Source organism: Ambystoma mexicanum, chromosome 8, assembly GCF_040938575.1.
Source record: "Ambystoma mexicanum isolate Mex_15411 chromosome 8, UKY_AmexF1_1, whole genome shotgun sequence".
NCBI classification, from domain to species: domain Eukaryota; kingdom Metazoa; phylum Chordata; class Amphibia; order Caudata; family Ambystomatidae; genus Ambystoma; species Ambystoma mexicanum.
Window position 1 is genome coordinate 479,658,326 of NC_090929.1, and position 22,000 is coordinate 479,680,325.

General features: G+C 44.1%; 1 protein-coding gene across 2 annotated transcripts in view; it reads right to left on the reverse strand.

Moving 5' to 3' along the window:
* Positions 1–22,000, reverse strand: part of MXRA8 (matrix remodeling associated 8) — a 144,125-nt gene that overhangs the window by 79,543 nt on the left and 42,582 nt on the right. For both annotated transcript variants that reach the window (XM_069610113.1, XM_069610112.1), the window contains 2 exons: positions 10,458–10,763; positions 7,963–8,064 (listed from right to left, as the gene is read on the reverse strand). In XM_069610113.1, coding sequence (XP_069466214.1) covers positions 7,963–8,064; positions 10,458–10,763 — 408 coding nt within the window. The remainder of the gene's footprint in view (positions 1–7,962; positions 8,065–10,457; positions 10,764–22,000) is intronic.

Here is a 22,000-nt window from a genome sequence, read left to right on the forward strand (position 1 = left end):
GACAATATTCACTAGGTATAAGGGGAGGTTCCATCTTCCTTCTTCTTGCTCCAGTATGTTCTAAGAGCAGCTTTGAGGGTGATGGAGAGTGTGCTATGTAGGGGCAAAGCTGATTCTCCCTGTAATTTCTCTAAGGTTGGCCCCAAACCAACCTCTTTTTTCATCTTCTTTTCAATCTCCACCCCTGCCCCCTAGATCCAAACATATCTTCAATTTGAAATGTCTCACACGTGTAGACACAGTTGTGCAGCATATATCAACAGGGCCGAGCCTGGTCGCTCCACTCCTGGCGACCTCCATCCTTGATTGGAATTAGATGATGTCCAATAGAAATCATTGGAATACGTTAACCCCTCAAATGCAAGTGATCCATTTATCCTTGGCACAATGTTCCCGCTGCTTAGGATGTGACTTATATGTCTAGTGTACATTTAATTATAAATGTGTAGCAAATAGTGCACAGGTGTGTCTAATACTGCACTGTTACTTGTATATGTATGTACTCTTAAGTGCAAAGAGCTCAACGATGAATCAATAAGCAAAACCTTTTTTTAGAGATCAACCAAACAACATGAATATCAACTTATGCTTTGAAACGATATAATTGACAAGTTCAAAGATTAACTTGCAATCAAATTGTCTCAAAATATTTGTATAATGTTCAAAAATTAGCTTCCAATCGTGACCAAACGTCATATATTTGGACTAGTTAAAAAATGTCTAATGTTATGAGATGAGAGCCGACGCGAATGGACATGTTGAAGCGCTGCATTCACTAAAGAGGTTGGATTTTCCCAGAGACGTGAAGCGAGCAATTAGAGAGATACCAAACAGGGATGAGATATATGTTATATTGCCCAGATTTGAAAAAGGCACATTGCCGAACAAAGTGTTATCGGAAGGGCACCAGAAAATGGTGGTGGACACTGATGTGTGCAAAAAACTAAAAATAAACAGTGAACCTATAAAATAGTTGGCGCTTCATTTAAGAGGTTTAATCCTAACTGCGTATATCGGAGTTGGTTTTAGTCTCCGTCTACCCTTAAAGGAGCGACATAAGACACACAAGGGAATAAAAGTCGCTGGGCAAGGATAACTGATATAAAAAAGAAAAACGCAGGCAACCAGTTCTAATGCTAATACAAGCTTGTAAAACAATATTGTAACCATATTGGAAGCAAATTTATGAACATGATAAAAAAATATTTTGAAACAATTTCATTGGCAGTTAATGTTTGATCTTGATAATGTTGTTTCAATGCAGAAATTGATATTCATGTTGATTTGAAGTTTCCACGCTTGGTTGATCTCTGAAAAAGGTTTTGCTTACTGATGAATGTGGTTAGCGCTGCAGCTGAATCCCTTCCGCAGCTATAGGTTTAATCTTGATAACTTCTTAGTAGGTATAAAACCAAACATATCCCCTTTGACAAAAGAATCTAATGAAGAGAATAAAGTGATTTTCTTTAGCGCCAAAGGATGCTTGGTTATTCTGATGCCTTTGATGCTTGTGTTTTATAAATGTATGGTAACTGTTTCTTAGTAGTGTTCACCAGAGTCCCATATGGATTTTACATCTATTCTAGCTCAGTGCTTCTGGAAAATCCCCTCCATATTGGGGTGTGTAAGGACACTGATATTCCTAGACCTACTCATTGGAAGACTATGCAAGACTCTGACGAGATAAAGAGGGACTTAAAAGCATCCAAACTTGCCCGCAGTCTCGAATATAGGAAATTTATGAAGCATTTCGATGACACTCAGCTCCTTAAGAGGTGCAGCTAGACTGGTGTGCCATTGCCTTAAAGGGACATGGTAGAGCATTTACATATCCACCAGGGTTACTTCAGTGGCTGATATCCTGGGGGAGAATCTCAATATGGAGCTTTCATTTGAGGCTTCCTCTGCTTAACTATTATCTCCTAAAAAAAACTCCATTTTGTGTGAGCTTACTATCACCAACTGCATGTTCTGAGTGAATTCTTCCCTACATGGAATTTACCATGTGCCATAAATAGTTTGGCCAAAGTAATGCTACATTTTGTCAGTGCTCTTTATTGGTAGTGTATCCAAGAGACAATTCCAGCACCAGACGTCTCTACGTCCAGCTCTCTGCCAATTTTCAGTTTTCTTTAACTCCAAGTATTTTCAGCTTAATTACTTCTCTTGGGTTAGTTATTTTCTCAGTTTCCTGGGATCTATCAAGATCAAGAGATTTCACAGTATTTCTCAGTCTCAACTGGCTCTATTAATATCTCAAGCACATAAAAGAGGTGATGGCTGGAAGGTTTAGAATTATTCTGAACCTCTGGCATCACTCTGGGCAACCCTCGAGACCATTGTTCTTCACCTCACAAGCCATTACAGAAACGGGAAAGACTGTATGCAAATCAGGGTTGGACCCGCCCCAAAGGGACAGTGCAGCCCGAACTGCTGGGTCACATCCCTTCTGCACAAGACCACAAGCATCCCCAGACATGTTTCTGCCTCATAGGGCGTTGTCAGTGCTAGATTTGATCTCTAGGCCTAGCAGGCTCGGGACCCAAGTCTGCGCATACACGTCCCACTTATAGGGACCCGCGCTTGTCCTCATTAATGTGGTCTCATGCAGAAGGGATGTGACCTAGCAGCTCGGGCTGGACTGCCCCTTTTGGGGTGGGACCGAGCCTGATTTGAATATGGTATTTCCCCTTTCTGTAATTGCTGGACTGCCCATTTTGGGGTGGGGCCAGGTCTGATTTGATTAGATCTTTCCCCTTCTGTAATGGCTTGGCAGGCTGAAAAACAATGGTCTGGAGTGTTGCACAGAGCTGTGCCAGTTATTCAAAACCTTCCAGCTATCAACTTTTGGTTTTGCTCCATTAAAGCCTCTAGAAAACCTATCAGATGTATTTATTTATTTATTTATTGTTTGCTTGTTAGGCACTTATACAGCAAGTACATACTGTTTCAAAGCACCCAGGAAGGGGACATTGGAATGAGAAACATTAAAATACATAAAATACATACACAATATTAAATACCGAGGGGGAGGACAAACCTACTATGCCTTCTGAGTGTGCAGAACATGCAAGTGCAGAAGGGAGGGGAACTGGGGTAAGTGCTCGGGTGCTCGTGGGTGAGCAACAGGTGAAGTTCAATGTATGGTAAGTGCAAGCCTCCAGGATGGAGGGTGTGCTGAGGCAAGTGCTGAGTATAGACAGAAGCTGGCGGCGATTCGGTGCAGGAGGTCAGAGTCCATGGATGCATAAGGGCCCTGGACACCAAACAAGCAACTATGAGATTAGCAGAGGATAGAAGGGTGGAAGGAGGGGGTAAAGAGGAAAGTCTTGAGGAGCTTCCGGGATTTAAGAAAGTCCTGCTCAAAACGAAGAGGGAGGGGGAGGCTGTTCCAAAGAAGGGAGCCAGCTGAGGAAAGCAATCTACCAGCTGCCCTTTGTTTAACGAAATGCTTTACACACAATAAGTTGGTGCCAGAGGAGCGCAGAGGGCAAGAGAGGGAATATTTAGTAAGATGACTCCAAGGTTTCTGGCTTCAAAAGAAGGAGCCGGGGGAGAGCCCATGGAGGAAGGCCAGAGTGAAGGGAAGAAGTCGGAAGCAGAGGTCCCAATGGGAAGGATCTCTGTTTTGCTGGCATTGAGGCAAATATAATTGGGATTGCACCAGGCCTGGATGGCAGATAGGCAGTCAGGCATAATAAAAGGTGCAAGAGGATCAGCAGTAAGTTTGAAGAAGAGTTATCTGTCATCTGCATAACATTGGAAGTTGGGGGAGGAGTAGATGAGGAGTGCCAACTGAGTAAGGTCAATGTCAAAGAGCCAAGGCGAGAGGATAGAACCCTGCGGGACACCACAGGAGGAGAAGGAAGTAGGAGAGGAGAAGGTGCCCAGGATGACTTGGGAGGAGTGGTCAGTTAGGAAGGAGGTCAGCCAGTCCAGTGCACGCTCCAAGATACAAAGGGTGTTGTGGAGCCTTTGTGTGAGGTTTGAGTTGTTGACTGTGTCAAAGGCAGATGAGAGTTCAAGAAGGATGAGGACAGCTAGGCAGTTGGAATCCAGGGTTGCAAGCAGTTCTTCATGGGTGTTCCGAAGACCAGTTTCCATGCCTCCGGATGCAGGGGATCCAGATTAATTGTTGTTGAGACCAACGATCAGTTCAGTGTGAGAGTTGAGTTGTGGCAAGGCCAACTACTCCAGCAGTTTCCCCAGGAAAGGGTGATGGAGATAGGGTGGTAGTTAGCTGGGCAGGTAGATTCTGCTGATGTTCTTTTTATGGAAGGGCCACAGAAGGGAGAGTTTGATAGAGGAGGGCAAAGAACCAGTAGCAAAGGAGTGGTTGCAGGGATCAGTGCGTGCAGGGGCAGGAGAGCCAATGTTGTCCTTGATGGTTCTGGATGAGCAAGGGGAAACTTGTTTGGAAGAGACCTTCATGGAGCTGACTACTCTGGTGACTTTTTCAGGTGTGACAAGGGTGAAGGAGGAGAAGGAGGATGGAGGAGGAGGGTGAGTGGACAAGGTAGGCATGGGTTGAGGCATGGTTGGGAGGGTGAGTAGTTCAGGATGTCCTGAGTTCTGGTGGTAAAGTGAGTGGCCAGTGCGTTGCAGAGGACCTAAGGAGGAATAGGGGAAGAGGAGACTGCTGAAGGGTTGGCTAGTTCCCTACATATTTTGAAGCGTTTAGCAGTATTGTTGGATGCGCCAGATACCTGTGCCTGAATGTGGGCCCTTTTCTTGGCACGGATACAGAGTCTGTATTGTCTTTGTAGAAGGCGGCAGGCCAGTTTGTCAGAGGGTGACCCTGAAGTTTGCCACTTCTGTTCTGCCGGTCTGAACTTTCGCTTCAGGGCTGCAAGTTTAGAGTCATACCAGGTGTTGCGCTTAACGGCGGGTTTCAGACGGATACTCATTACTGGGCAAGAATGTCAAGAGTGTTGGTGATGGACAGGTGGAAGTTTCTGAGATCATCATTGGTGGTAGAGTCTGAGTTGGGGGTTAAGGGGATAAAAGTGGAAATGAAGGCAGCAGCTGACACTTGTTTAATTGGGCGGATGTTCGTGAACGGGGTTGGTAGGGCTTTTGGAGTTGTGGTCAGAGGGCCATAGGGACCCAGGTGGGAGGAGAGAAGACAATGATCTGACCAAGAGAGAGGGGTAACTAGAAGAGATGAGAGAAGGAGGATGGAGTGGATGAGTGCGCCCAGAGTGTGTCCAGCAGAGTGTGTTAGACCAGAAAGGAGAATGGAGCGGGATAGAGAGGTGCAGAGGTCAATGACAAGAGTGGATGCTGTGCCAGGGGAGTCCAATTGGATGTGAAAGTGACCCAAGAGGAGCATGTTTGAGGAGGTTGAAAGTAAGGAAGAACAGAAATCAGCCCATTCATAGAGGAACAGAGAGATAGCACCTGGAGGCCAGTAAATGGTAGCAATGGTCAGGATGGAGGAGGGAGAGATGACCAACTTGCATACCAGGCTATCAAAGGAAGAGTAGAGCTGGGTGGGTAAGATGGACGAAGGAACCCACTGAGGGAAGGTTAAGGCAACCCCACCGCCAGCATGGTGCGTTTGTGGCTTGGAAATTGTCTTAAAGCCATCAGGTAGAAAGGAGCCGAAAGCAGTGACTGAGCTGGCATTGAACCATGTCTCAGTAAGAGCGAGAATGTCAGGGTCAGTCTCTTCAAGAAGGAGCCAGATGTCAGCAGAGTGTTTGTTGGCTGAGTGGGCATTTAGAGTCACCAGGGGGAGATGGTCTCTGCCTTTGAAGGTTTTCTGAGGTGGAGTACAGGTGTGTGGTACTCCAGTCAGAGGGGGGAACAGAGAGAGTGGTTCGGGGAGAGGCAGGAGAAGGAAGAAAGTTAATGAGGGGTGGCAAGTTCTGGTCAAAGAGAAGGAGGTTGGCTTGGGGACCCTGAACCAGGATAGTGCCAGTGTGGTAGACATATATGATGCAGCATGATGAGAAGAAGCCTGCCAAGAGGACTTCCTACTTGGTGCCACCATTAATGGGAGAGGATGTGAAAGGGGAGAGAGTTGAGATGAGATGAGAAGTTCATAGGTCTGGAGAGGGGGCAGAGAAGAGGATTCCGGTGAAGATCTCTCTGGAAGATGCATTGACATATGCAGTTGCAGTGGGAAGACCAGGATTTGCACCCAAGATGTCTTTTATGTGTGCAGATTGCAAGAGAGAGGGAGGGTAGGTGATAGTGTAGCAGTTAGAGAAGATAGGAGAGATGGTGAGTGCCATCTCACTGGCAAAGGATAGATGAGAGAAGAAAAAGAAAGGGGGGCTGCATTGCACAGTCCTGGCCCTTACTCAAAGGCGGCCTAGTAGTTAAGGAGGGCACAAATATAAATTTAGAGCAATAGGTGGGGTGCAGGATTCAATTTAAAAAAAGGATCACAATGCAGTGCACAAAATGGATGCAAGATGTGAAGCACTCAAAATGGATGCAAGATGTAAAGCACACCCACCTAGGTTCTATTTAAAAAAAGAATCACAATGCAGTGCACAACATGGATGCAAGATAGACAGCACACAACATGGATGCAAGCTGGAAAGCACGCCGACCTAGATTTGATTTAAAAAAAAGGTATATTGCATTGTAAACAATGGATGTGAGAAGGAAAAGGAAGAATCACAACTTTAATGAATTTACCAATTGTCAAACACAGCGTGCAGAGAGGAAATTAGGTGGTCAAATGGAGAAAATGCAGAATAGAATTGGCACAATTACGGTTCAAGGAGATAACTGGAGGAGGCAATAGGACAGTTCAGCCATCACTCACGTTTGCGCAGAAGGGGTCTCCGGGGTGCAGTGGTCCAAGTTCATGCAGGAGCAAGACGTGCACAGGATGCTGCAGCATCGTTTGTGGAGGGGCACCAAGGTGGGGGCCCTCTCGAGCCCTACCAGGTCCGGACAGGCTCAGACAGGGGCCTCTGGAAGGGAGACAGCATTCGCCTGCCGGTGACCCAGATTGGTCCAGATGTATTGGGCTTGGCCTATCACAGGCCATGGGGAAGGCAGCCAAGTAACGCACTCTGGTGCTTAGATTGATTCGGCCATCTTGGAATGGTCATCGTGGGACGGGTAATGAGTATGTGTAGATGTTCCCAAGAGCAGATGCTGGCACACAATATGTTATAGCCCCATGTTGAAATAACACACCTGTCTCTCAGAACAACAGCTCAATGACATCTCATTCAGATCTGGATGACTACTCACTGCCTTGCAGAATCGTACCCTTCTTATATCCCTACCCTTCAGCCCATATTTTAGGGCGTATACATCCATTTTTAAATCTATTCGCTCTGGGAGTTTTAGCTCTGCCCCCTTTCCCATCATGTTCTGGTTCTGGCCCCTGCCATATCACAAGGGAATGTCAGGTGATATAAACCATGATATTGAAATGTACAAGTTATTCTTTGTTTGTATAAGACATCGTGTTGATATGTTATAACTTGTGTCGAGAACATCAATGGCATGCCAGACTTAAGGTCACTGAGGGTTTGCTTGAATGATGTTTTGTCTTACCATTTGCAAAGAAGGTGCTACCTATGTTGAACACAGAGGATACTGCTTTAACCAGCAGCAACCACTTCATTCCAGCTCTCAAGGTTTGATGGCGACAAAGGCAGGACAATATTTTAATTCTGGTGCTCGACGTCCGTTAGTCACTAGAACAGCTAAATGGAACTTTTGGTTGCTCTCAGGCTGGAATCTCATCATTACAAATTCATGAAGTCCCTTGTAATCTGTCTCTTCAGTATATTTCTTCTAGCATTGTCTTCTCCCAGAGACAAAACACTGCTATCATTTGCTATCACTCAAGACTATCCACACAACAATAACGATCTCCTATCATTCTAGGAGGGTTGGGCTCCTGCAAATAACCGAATATGCATCTCCCACCCCCTGGAGGCCTAGGATGCAGGCCTCTTCCCCTCCCCACCAGGAGCCCTGACTTACCATTCTTGGTGACGTTGAGCTGGACTTTCACTGTTTCATACAAGTGGCAGTAGTGGTGGTGCAGGCTGCAGTGGTAGTACCCTTGGTCACTCAAGGCAACATCTTAAAGGAAAGAAAACAAGACGTTGGGCCAGTGCTGGATGTAGGCTTTTAGTAATAAACCCTTCAGTCGTATAACAACAAGCATGTAGAAAAGATTTCTTGGCCAAACAAGTGATTCTACTGGTCCCCATTCAATGGCATAGGCAACTTCTCTCTTAGGCACTGACAGGGACAGATTCCCCTTCAGGCCACATGGGCCCAGGCCTAGGAAATCCAGAATCTGGAGGAAGCTCCCACTCCCTCAAAGCTCCAGCAATTGCTGCACTAGACATTAAACAACAAATGTTTCTATAGCTAGCATGAGCGGTACTAACAGTGCTGGAAAACGAAACATTGGGTGTCTGTTTCTAGCCTACCCGTGCAAGAAATATTAAAGATATTTTGACAAGTCTATTTCTACGTCCTCATGGGCAGGCAGCACCTAAATTCTGCCTGCAGAAACTGAATGTTGAGGAGGTGGCGAGGGAGAAGAGCCTGGTACCGCGGTGGGCCGAGGGGTTTGTACCGGTTTGTCCACTCCCCTGAAATGGCCGAGAATATTCACGTGTCACTGAGTTTTTAAAGGATTGAACAGAGACGTTATGTGGGGCACTTTCAAGGCAGTTTAAGCACCTCCATCTCCCTAGGGTCGCCACATATCTTGATAGAGAGTGCGTAACACTCAGGGATAATATTCAACTTAAACTTGTCCTATAGAATACAAATGAATGTGCTGGCAAGAAACCACCACTGTCAACAACTGATGTTCAGAAGTGTCCTACTCTACCTAGATGTTCATCAGAAAGTGGACACTGTCAGAGAAATGGTGTTGTCCAAATTAGACAACTTCAACAGTACTCTGTATCGATAAAAAAACAATCCAGAAACTCCAACTGATCCAAAATAGTGTGTACAGAATTATACTAGGCCTAAAGGAGTAGGACTGTAATATGGACAGTCTTAAATGTCCCCAGTTGCTACCTATCCAATAGAGAGTTGAATTACATTTTCTGCAGAGATCAAGGGATATTTGATAAATGGATCATTCTACCTAGGTCTGCGTTTCCATTAGTGCAATGTTCTCTGCCTTTATCTCAATTGTAACTGGTCGAATTTCTTTTGCTTGAATTATTTTAACCTGATCTTTTACCACAGAAAGCACGAAGAGACCCGTGCATCCATACTGTCCCTCCCCATGCCACCCAACCAATATTGCCTGATGCAATACCACAGTCTACATTTTGGCAGTATAAAATAACTTTAAAAAAAGAATCGAACAAAATAATTCGACCAGTTGCTGGGCAGGAATGGGCTCTAAACTTTACAACAAGTTAACTCAGAACCTGACATTGGTATGGGGACCTCTTGTGCAAATTGCTCTATAACACTTGGCTTACACCCTCCCTTTTTGAGCAAAGGCTCATTATGAGTTTGGTGGTAATTCGTCAGAAAATCATCTGAATTACCACCAAGTTCATTTTTACTGTAACCGCTACTTGGTCCTGTGGGTTTACTACAAGATTACAGTTGTTAGTAGCAGGTGTTAATTCCCATTTTTGGAGTCCATAGGGCTTTATGGGGATTTTGGTGGAACAACTGCGAGTGGTATTTCCACTGATTTTTCACCTTAATGTGTCGGATTTACCTCCAGCATGATGCTGGAGGAAAGTCTTCAACTTCCATGCCATGCTTGTAGTTCAGCGTGCAGTATAAACAGCGATAATTCCATTACCAACCAAAAAGTGGCAGTAATGGACTTACGACAAGTTCTTTCCTGCACCGCCGAACTTGTAATGAGGCCATAGTCTGGTACTTTGCATTTTGTACAATTTTAGTAAAAATATAAATGAAGGTTTAATGAGCTCATACTCGTCCACATAGGCGTAATCTAGGTCTGCGGGCTAGCTGCTTCATAACATTTCAATGGGTCCCAATGCCGGAGGAAAAGGAAAGGGATGGTAAGGTAGGACCCCATCAATTTATGATCTATCCAAAGTCATTCTATTGCCTAGCTCAGTGGTCTTCAAACTGTGGGGCTGCCCCCGCAAGGGGGGGCTGAAGTATCTCCAACAGAGGCGCGAGGCTCTTCAAAAAGCGAGTACGGTGACTGCTTTTAATTAAAAATATAAGCAAATTGGCATCTGCGGGGCCCTAAAACAATATTTATTTCTCAAAGGGGGGGGTCACCATAACTAAGTTTGAAATGGTGAATAAGGTTTTATAAATTCACATCATCAAATGTATATAAAGACCTAGGGAATCCAATTGTGAAGGGATACTGAAGGAAAAGACATAGAATAGTCCCACAGAGCAAGTGCAACCCACGTTCCTCACACTAAGCAGCAGAATCAAAAAGATCTTTGCATGTTGTGCAAGCACGCTCAAAGCCATAAAGTTACTGTATTTATCGCCACCTCTTAATATCAGAGAGAAGTTTCCATCTGAGAAGGCTGTTTCCGACATGAAGATTCTCTCCTGGTTGTAGGGGCTGTAGATCCGCTGCTCGCCCGCGGAGTACATGTCCACTAGCCGCTCCGCCTTGTAGGCCCCGCCCATGCTGTAGAGGTCCCAGTGCACCACCCGCTGACGATCCTTCAAGCTGTCCTGCGTCCACACCATGCGGTAGCTTTGGCACTGCAGCAGAGTCTGCGAGCCGGCCGAGGCGGTGATGTCGGACTCTGCCACGACCACGCCATCTGGGTTTACTGGGTCTGCAGCAACTGTTGAGTATGGAAGAAAGCGGGTAAATGGACACATTGGGAAATAGTGGTCATGTTAGTCAACTACATCATGTACAATGCTCCTAGACACTACTGGAGTGCTGTCCCAGCAGCTCCAGTAAAAGGAGATTGAAAGCAGTGCCACTGCTCACAATGGTCGTATTCAGAAGCTGCCTGTGTCAAGGTGTTTTTCATTGAAGTGCTTCCTTAACTACTGGGCTATTATACATTCCTATGCAAATAGGACGAACATACTCGGCCTTATCACTTGGGAAAGTCATGCCAGTAACGATGTCCCATCTTAATCTCTTTGTGATGATTGACGATCTCAAAGGTCTTTTTTAGCATGAGCGCAGACCTTTCGATGGTCTTTCTTCAAATTCTTGCTGGAGATGTTTGCATTCTGGTATTGTACAACAATGTCACCATAATTCTGCAGTATGTATTCCTGGAACAAACCAGCACATGTGGCTTTGATGCATCAGTGCCTGTTTCCACTACATCATCCTGTCCCTTCTGCACCTTGCATTAAATAAAATAACCAGAAGTGCAGTCTCCTGCCAGTAAGTAGCACCAGCAGAATCAGGGATCTTGCTGGGTGAGTGGGAATCCTTTTTTATTAAGGTATGCCAACTGTGATGTTTCAAGTATAAATATCTCTCCATATAAGTTTTTTTTAAAATTTTTCTTCAGAACCACAACCCATTTTTGAGAAAGCATGATGTTACTCCGGGCTGAGGGCCGGCATTTGTATAGCACACATCCACCATTGTGGTCATGGAGCACTATTGGTTGTGAGGATAGCTCAGGGGCAACATGCTCGCCTTGGAAACAAGACCAACCAATCATATCATATCATATGATATACGTTTGCCAGCAACTGTGGGTTTTTGTTAAACCTGCAGTGTAGGTTGTAGTGGGGTGCGATGGTAAAGGAGTTGCATGGGTCTGTGTAGTGTGGCCTGGCTTCCCAGAGTAGTCCGTATTGTGCTGTTTTGTCCAGAAATGTTGTATCTGGCAGTAATGAAAACCAATTGATTTTCGAGGGCCGTTGTGAAAGTGAGCCCATCTTGGTATACAGTGGGGGGGGGCGGAGCAGGGGTGCCTACAGAAATCATTGTTAGGGGGCATACATGGGGCACGAACTAAACTGAGATGGCCATTGATTTCGCGCTCTGAAACACATGTGTACAAGCGCGATATAAATAAAAAATCTATTAAATTCAATCAATTCAATTCAATAAGTGTCTCTTGGAAAGTATAAAAATATTAGTGCATTCAATTTGTGTTATACCACATGATATGGTTCTAGACAAAATGCAGTGCTCAAATAAAAGTTCAAACATGCAGTCTCATGTTACATATGGCATTTGTGTAGTTAATAGTTCCATGCTATCATTACCTGTTCCACTAAAACATAATTTATCATTAATTTGCATTGGGGAGAGTGACACGGCTCACAAGCAATGCTTCTATAAACCAAGACGCAAGTCATATTTTGGTGTTCACTGTTAAGATAAATGGAACTCAAAACTGTTTCTCTCAAGCAAACTAATGCCGAAAAATTGTGAAGTATGGTGCTTCTTTCAAGTGTGAGCCAGATGGCTTAGTGTAGGGAGAATCACAGACAAATGGAGACTACTTTAATTCAAAGTGAGAGGTGCCAGAATAATGCCCTGCTTCACTACTGTAATATTGTCCTTTGCTATGAATAGGGTGCATCTGTGGGATGCAGGCAGACACCTGCACACCTAAGAGACAGCAACCAATGCATGGTGCAGATTCTACCACAAACTAAAGCATCCCCGGAACCATATTGCTCTTGGGAACATTTCACCCAAATATTGCGGTTTAACCAATGCAAAGTGAAAAAAGGAAATGTAGAAATCCCCATTTAAACTAGAACTCTCTGAATTCGTGACACTTTACGACATTGCAACAATTTATGGTATGGAATTATACTAATGAAGAGATGCGGAGCCCAAAAAAAAGTAAAAGCAGCATTTAGTCTCGGGAGGATAGCTTACGGGCAAAGTGTCCGCCTTGATCTCCGGGTCTGCGCTGAGAAACATCTGGGTATTAAGCGCGTTATAAATAACCAATCATATCATTGCATTTCATCAACAATCACATTATTTCTTATAAATCATGGAACTGCATATAAAAATGAGAACATGACCTATGCAACAGAAATAGTTTGTCTGAAGAGTTAAAAGTCACGTAAAATATTCTATAATTCCAGAGGATGTTGCCATGTTTGTTAAATGGCAGGACTCCTGGCTGTACATGTTAAAGGAAGTCAAAATTAACCCTTATTGTATTCAAAGCTTCCAATGTGAATATGTAATTTAATTTCAACGAGTGAAACCTTGATGTATCCCATCAGGAATATGTATAAATGCAGGGGTGGGTGTATGATAATTGTACAAGGATTTGCATGTGAAATATTTTAAAATAGGGAATACATTATGGTAAATTCTTTGTCAATGGTGTTCTCACAGCATAGGAAAATGCATGTCTTGTGTTCTTGATAATCTGATTTTAAATTAAACCCTTTTTCAAGTCATTCTTGCTGTGGGTGTGGCTTATGTTCCCAGGAGACTGGCCTGGGACTTTCGGAGTGGTAAGATTAATGGTCTGTTGTCAGGGGAACCCATTAAGCCCCTTCCACAGGAGAATTGTTTAAGAATACATGTTTTGAAATGCATGCTTTAACATTGCCTAAAATTGCAATTCATGGTGTGTTCAGTGATAGGCATCAGGCTTGTTTTTTCCAAGGACTAGCTTCAAACAGATGTAATTGCCATTCATGTGTCACTTTAGATGATTGGAGGCAATGATGCTGACCAGATACAGCTTAATGGAGTCAGCAGATCCAGGTTAATTAATGGATGGAACGCCTGCTAGCATTAGTTGCATTACCCCAGAAACTAATCTAATGCTCGGTCTCTATAGGAAACCATGCACTATTCAAGGTTCACATGGCATTTGCTGCATTTAAAAATGTTTTTAAAGATAACTCTGAAACCATGCTAGTAACAAACAAGCTGAAGAGTGTGTTGTAATTGTGAGATTCCTCTCATTAGATGAATTTCTTACAATTCATAATAAGTAATAATAACGCGATAAAGCCGGTCATTGTAGCACTTAAACCCTCTAAAGCCCCTGGCCCGAATGGGCTGGCAAACGTGGTACTAAAAAGTGACCAGGACAATTGGGCATATGTACTTCTGAGACTCTTGTCTGTAGGTCGGCTGTGATTCCGTCTTCATGGAGAAGGTCAGTGTTTATACCAGTGCATAAAAAGGGAGACCGATGCAATGCTGGTAATTACCGACTTCTCTCCATGCTTGACGTAACCAGCAAAATGTTCATGATACTTGTCCTTAGGGAACTTGAAAACTGGGTTACAACAAACAAAATCTTGAACTATGCACAGACGGGGTTTAGACCTGGTTCTGGGACAGCACGTAACATCAGGATCCTGGATCTATTGATTAATAACACCCTGAGCAACAAAAATGCCACCTTATATATAGTTTTTGTTGACTTTTTTAGTGCGTTTCACCAAGTTAAGAGGGAGACCCTGTGGGACAAGTTAAGTGATCTAAAGTGCCCTGGTTGGATATTACATGCATTGTTGAGCTTACAAAGTAACAACAGTGCCAGGTCAGACTTAACAACGAGGGAGAGGCCACCGATTGCATTTCTATTAATATGGGAGTTAAACAGGGCTGTGTTGGTGCACCCATGTGCTACAATTTGTATATAACTGACCTGTTACCCCGGATGACTGATAAAACAAACTGCCCCCCCAAATTCGGGGACACCCCTACTGTAGGCATGCTCAAGGAGCTGTCCCTATACTCGGCGCAATTGGGGCTTACCATTAACTTAAGGAAAACAAAGATATTGGTAATAGCCAAAAGTGGCCCTTGTCATTCAGGGGTCGAGACAAGCCTGGGTAGAATAAGTATTGATCAATCATACCCATACTTGGGGCTAGAATTTGATACTCAACCCAATTATAATTTGATCATCCCGCAACAAAAGATGTGGGCAAAACTTCTTATAAACTTCTTATATTGCAGGCTTGTAAATTTGCCAAAGGAACAGCAGGGTTTAGTATTGCGGGGATTATTAGACTTTACCAACAGTGCTTTGTCCCCGCGATCCTGTATGGCTTGGAGGCATTAGCTATACAAGATATGAACTGGCTCAATATATTAGAGGGGCAGTACTGGCGTGCAGTACTGGGTATGGGCTCGGCTTGCTCTGTTCAGTATCTCAGGTTAGAACTGGGTTTAACATCCCTGAAAGGCATGGCACTGCAAGCTCGAGGTATGTTTTATCTGAAAGCTGTTTCATCCTTATCATGTAAATTGCTCAGCTTGGCTGGTACTCACTTTGATAATGAAAAGTCACCGCAAGGTAATAGCTACAAACAGCTAAACGAGTCTCTCTTTGCCGATATAGACTGGTCCCATGATAAGAAGCGGTTAATGACATTTATCCATCAAAAAAGATCCTTCATACAAAAAATGAATAGATGGGACTGGACTCAGAACTATATCCATCTGTCCACCCTGAAGGGGTATGAAGCTGTAACGCATGTAATCCATAGATACAGGAAGCCCCAACAATACCTTTTGTTATGCCAAGTCCCGGAGGTGCGTCAATTTATGCTAAGGCTGCGGATGAATCAGCTTCAAGTATTAGCGGTTACTGGGCCACGGCTGGGCATTTTACCAAAGGATAGGTACTGTCGTATCTGTGAGAAGAGAGAACATCTAGAAACCACCAGGCACTTTTTGACTATGTGCCCCTGTCTGGGTCCATTGTACATGTGTTTGTTGGGAAAGTTGGTAAACAATTATGAGACCATCAAGGGAGAGTCCTTCTGGGATTATTGCTTAAATTCGGACTCAATTAGGACTCAGTTGGCACTATATAGGATTTGGGTTAAAGTTAAAAGTTTATTACGAAACCAGCCGCTGTAGCGGAACCTTGAGTGGTTCCTTAGGAACTGGCCCCTAAGCCTGAAGCCTGAGGCTTGGCCCTTACGATTGATGCTTGGTGCTTAGTGCTAGTGCTATGTGCTTATTTGTGTCAGACACTCTGTGTGTTGGGTTGTATATGACGTGTATGAAGTGTGTCACACATTATTTATTCCTGTATTGTGCCTGGATTTATATATATGTTCAATTTTTATACAATTTTTATACAATTTTACATTATTTTCATATTTAATGTTTTGACCGTATGTATGTTTGTATTAAGTTACTATATGTATTTTGTATTGTTTGTGTAAAGTTCAAATTTGAACTAATTCACAATAAACCTATTATAATAATAAGTAATAAAATGATTGATGTGCATAACTATATGAATAAATGTCTGACACAGTTATGCCACATATCAAGACATCCTTCTATAATAACAGATTTCAGAAATCCATATTTCATCGAGGTGGCAGGTTGCTACCATGAATTATGGGAAAAAATGATATTGTGTTTAAAATTATTCAGCACAAATTGATCCCACTGTATTTTCTGGGCACATGTATGATTACCCAATGGAGGCTGGGGTGTGTATTCCATGGGAGTATTTTACTATGAGGCAAGCCAATGGAATAACTTGACCAATCAAAAATGGTGACATAATTGTGACTAATGTATGGGAATATTTCACATTGTAAAGGGTAGAAGATAGGGATGCTATTCTGACTTTGTAATCACAAGCCACTGAGAAGAGAAGAAGAACACCTGTCCCAATTAGAGGAGTGCTGAATCTGGAAGATTAGGCCTTGTCCATCAGAGATTCTGAATCAACGTAACCTGAGGCAGACCTGCTTTACTGGAAATGAGAGGAAGGGACCAGGGAGAGACATGCTGACTGGGACTTCCCTAACAATTCTTAAGGATGTCTGCAGGTTTCGTACCTTTATAGAACTATTCAAAGTGAGTATAAAAACCTCCAAATGTAATTAGATAATGCCCCCAGAATCATAGCCCTGTCAAGTCCCCGGGGTAATAGGGAATTTGAGTGGTGGTTGCCACCAGTGGGTGCTAGTTCCAAATAGAATACCTTAATATCATTGTGGAAAAATGCACTGCTTTTCACTACATGAAGGCCAATTGAGACACGACTGCATATAGAAAACATAGTATTTCTGCACACAGAGCATATGGGGTTGATAAATTATTATTCATAAAAAGAGAATAGGATATTGTTGTTTACTAGTACAAGTTACATCCTGATTTTGATGGTTCTTGAAGCTCAGGAAGATTGACTAAATGCTTTTTCGGTGATATGTGCAATGCACAAAATAGGGACTGCTTCCCAGGACTGAAAGTGTAGCATTCTGTGAGTAACAATTAAATTGGATCCTGTGGCCTTTACACATGTAGTCTGATACAAGATTTGTGGAAAGGTGCACATTTCCACATCTCCAGGATTCATTAATAACTTTCAACCTGTGAAAGCCATATATATTAAGACGTGAATGGTTAGGGGAAAGGGGGTTAGCCATCATCCTAATGCCACATACAAATGAAAATAATCCCAATATACAAATACACTCTCCTCGTGCTTGACATTGCACAGTGTGACAGGGTTACAAAGTGAAGTGGGGGGGTACTCCTTGTATTAGATATTAGGGGGTGAAATAATAGTCTGTGGGCCTCATTATGACCCTGGCGCTAATGGGTTAATGGCGCCGTAAAAGGCTGCAGCGCCGTTAACCCATTAGCGCCTTACTACGAGGTCCCTTTGCGGGACCCGACCTGAACGGCTTGTCTAGACCAGCCGTTAAAGTAGGGACCCGCAAAGGGACCTTGGTGCTAAGTACGGTACCGCAATTTGCGGTACTTAGCGCCTTCCCTAGTCCCATTGAGCCCTATGGGGCAAAAATGGGAATGGGGAAGGGCCAATGTTCAATGGGGAATTACCGCCCCGCCAACCTTGGAATGGGGTGGTAATTCCCCATTGAACAATGGCGGACTCGTTACGATACCGGCACCAACCATGGTGCTAATAGCGCCATGGTTTAGCGCCAGTATCGTAATGAGGGCCTGTATGTTCTAAATTGATAACACTGCTTCCCTAACTAAAACCTTAAAAACTCACATGCAATGCATAATAGCCTACATGCAATTTCAAGCATAAGCTAGAAACCTATTACCCCACATTTACACAAATATGTATGTTTTATTGTCATTTCTATGTGTGACTTTTCTCTGGTACCAATTGGATGTGTTACTAATTGAACAAAGTTGTTTTGTATAAATGCAAACCGAAAAGAGCTGTAATATACTGGCTGATAAGCAGTATTTTGGTCACAAAAATAAGTACTATTTAGAGGTGGCCTTGTATTAGGATACTGTCACTGAATGTGTGTATTATATTAATCGAGATTGTCAAAGACAGGCCAGGTTTAACTGGGTAAATAAGCTGAGGTAAAGTATATCTGATGTCCAGTGGTGAGTGCCCTCTGCAGTAAGGGGACTACTTTGACTTTGTTTATTTAAATAATAAATGTGAGTTTTACCCATAATACTCAGCCTGTTCATTGACACAGAATTGTGGGTGGGACTGCATAGTAGGGGTTGTTAGATTTGTGGTGTTCACTTAGTGAACAGACCATGGGCCTCATTACACGGATGGCGCAGAACCATGGCGCAATTAGCGCCATGGTTCATGCCGGTAAAATACTGGCACCGCCTTGGCGGAAAGGGGAATTACCGCCCCATTCCAAGGTTGGCGGGGCGGTAATTCCCCCTTCCACCATTGTCCTTCCCCATTCCCATTTTTGGCCCATAGGGCTCAATGGGAATGGGGAAGGCGCTATTTACGGTACCGCAAATTGCGGTACCGTAATTAGCTCCCTGGGTCCCTTTGCGGGTTGGTTTTTAACGCCTGCAAAAAGCAGGCGTTAAATCCCCCAACCCGCAAAGGGACCTCGTAGTAAGGCGGTAAGGATTTACCAGTACCGGTATTTTACCGGTACCGGTAAATCCTTACCGCCATCCGCGTAATGAGGCCCCATATATTAACTAATATATGCTGCACCACAATATATTAACCATTACAGTTATAATTATACTTAGAGCAAAAATACAGACTAGAACATCATACATAAATTAGACTTGCATGTATAACATACACTGTGAAACTGCAGTCACTTTTAATGGTTCCCATTTTATGAAATTTCTAAATTCAAGGCAATGGGCCTCATTACGAGGTAGGAGGTAGCCATGGTGCTATTATCACCATGGCTACCCCCTTACCGCATTCCGGGTCCGGGTTCTCGAAATAGGGAGTTACCGAGTCATTCCAACCTTGGAGGACCTGGTAAGTCCCCATTCTGAGAACCATTCCCCATTCCCATTCGAGCCCCCATAGGGCTCAATGGGAATGGAGACGGAGATAATAACGGGCCCGCTAAGAGCGGGCCCATTATTAGCTCCCTGGCCCCTTAGGGGCTCCCGCTAACTGACCTCGGAATATGGAGGTAAGGGGTTACCGGCACCGGCATCCTTACTGTTTCCGGTAACCCCTTACCTCCAACCTCGTAATGAGGCCCAATGACTTTAAACCATTTTCCCAGGAATACACGTTTTGATGAAGTGGGAATGCCAGGAAATAAGCATGTTTGTCTTGATTCAACTATTTAAAATGTACCCACCACATCACCTATCCTGCCATCTCACCATAAGATACAATGGGCCTCATTACACGGAAGGCGGTGAGCCATGGCGCTATTAGCGCCATGGCTCATGCCGGTAAAATACCGGCACCGCCTTGGCGGAAAGGGGATTTACCGCCCCATTCCAAGGTTGGTGGGGCGGTAAATCCCCCTTTCGCCATTGCCCTTCCCCATTCCCATTTCTGCCCCATAGGGCTCTATGGGAATGGGGAAGGCGCTAATTACGGCACCGCAATTTTGCGGTGCCGTAATTAGCTCCGAGGTCCCTTAGCGGGTTGGTTTTTAACGCCTGCAAAAAGCAGGCGTTAAAGCACCAACCCGCTAAGGGACCTCGTAGTAAGGCGGTAATGGTTAACGGTCACCGTTACCATTAACGGTGGCCGTTAACCATTACCGCCTTCCGTGTAATGAGGCCCAATGACAAATGAACAGTTGCACTTTAACAGTTTAATTACTATTCTGCCTTCAATACTGAGGACACTAAAAGTGCACAAATCACATGATAAATCAAATAAAATTTCTGTGACCATCGCCTGACACCCCCAGCATGCAGTGGCAGCACAGGCTAGGGGCAAAGGTCACATCTGAATTCCTGATCGGCTCGAACACAAAGTTCCAACAGGCAGAGGTGGCTTTTTAATCTTCTGCACCTCTGGTTCAAATTCTCATAATTATCTACCCCAGTAGCCTTGTGGCACATTAATATCTAAATATAAGCCATGTCTGGTCATGACAGGGTGACTATTGGAATCACAAAGTCATAAAGCCACGTGCATTTGGATGTCATATTAGTGTCAGTTTGGCAAGACGACCCATTCACAATAGGGCTGTTGTGTATTATTTTCTGTCTTCCTTCCCTGTTTTCCATCTATGCCTTAAAACTACCTTGATTTCTGGTTAAGTTGTGTTTTTCACTTTGTTTTGCTTGCTCTGTTCTACATTTGTACAGGGCTTTGGCGTATAGCACTATATAAATACAAATCAAAACGAAATCAGACAACTTTGTGGGAAGATGCCCAAGAAGCGTCTCTTGTGATCCACCTAAAGAAGATTGACACCTTCCTCCAGGAGACAGGAACTTTCCCCGGTAAGTCCCATGGGAAGCAGTGCTTCAAAGACAGTCCTGACATGAAAATGGCGCTCACACCAGGGTGTGTATAACTGTAGCCGTTATGAAGTAGGAAGACAGAGGAAGGAGGTGAAGTTAGAGCAGCACAGAGGAGAGGCTTAGCCCAGAGTGGGGTTCCACAATTTTGGATTGTGCTGGGCTCCCTAAACTCCCACTTGCCCCGTTCCCACTTCTTGCAGAACGAGCACTCTGGGATTGACATCAGAAGGCAAAGGACACTTGTTATGGGAGCCTATATTGGACAAGTGCTTGCTCTGGACACAAAACTGCTGTAGCATTTATTTTGCCCATGTAATGGTGGGGGGAGGTGTTCTGTTTAGCAGATTCATCTTTATACTTCAAGACAAGAAGTATTCACCTTGAACTCTGCTGGGGATAAAGTCTATGTTAAAATCCTCTGCCATAAAGGTGAATCCAGAGACTTTCAAGCAAGAGGCAAGCTCTTGTCCCTAACCACCCCAAGGGCTATAAGCAGAGGTGTAGCCAGGATTGCCGAACAAGTGGTACCTGAAGCTAATGTAGTTGGGCCCACCGCAGTGACATTAACATCTTTAAATTCCCACACAGCACTGCTGAGTGGGCATTTACAGATTTTGGGTGGGCATTTGCCCGCTAAGTCCCTACCCTGTCTATGCATTTGGCTATAAGGGAGGACCAGCTGGCTGGACAAGGTCCACTGAAACTGGGACAATTATACCCAGGACCCTGACCACTGGAGGTGACAGAACCATAAATGTGCTCTCTAAAATACTTTCTGGTTGGGTAGGGCAGGCAAATGTATTCAACTTGCCCTGAGACCCTGGACACTGAACCTCTGCTGTCTCTGCATCTGGGACCTGCTGAGTCTTATCATGTCCTCTACTCAATAGCATCGCCTAGTTACCAACATCTTTGAGATCTGAGCTGTTGCTGCTGCAATAAGTCTATGCGCTAGCTGTGCCCATTCAACATCGAAGGCCAGCTTCTGCCCTCTCTGACCCCAAATCCACCGAGTCATCCAGTGCTGACAAACCAACATTGCCTGCCATCCCCAACATCTTCGACTCACAAACGTTGCTGCTGCAGAACAGCACTGCCTCATTGGACCCGGCTCTGTGGTTTCCTGACTTGATACAGGCCCTACTTGGGAGGTACCCAGACACACAGCTTTTTTTCTTCTCCAAATCATGTTTTATTGGTTTTAACACAAACAGTATAACCATTTTCAAATTTCCATTGCTGGTAAAATGAACACATCATTTTGGGAGGTCTCTCAACAAACCGTTCCCTCCCACAGTATTTGCAGCAAATGTGTATCCACATCACATTTTAAAGAAATAAAATAAAAAACATGCCTCTTCCCTCACACAACCAGTACCAGTGTGCCCACCATCTTCACTTTGCCCATCTCCAGTAATCTGC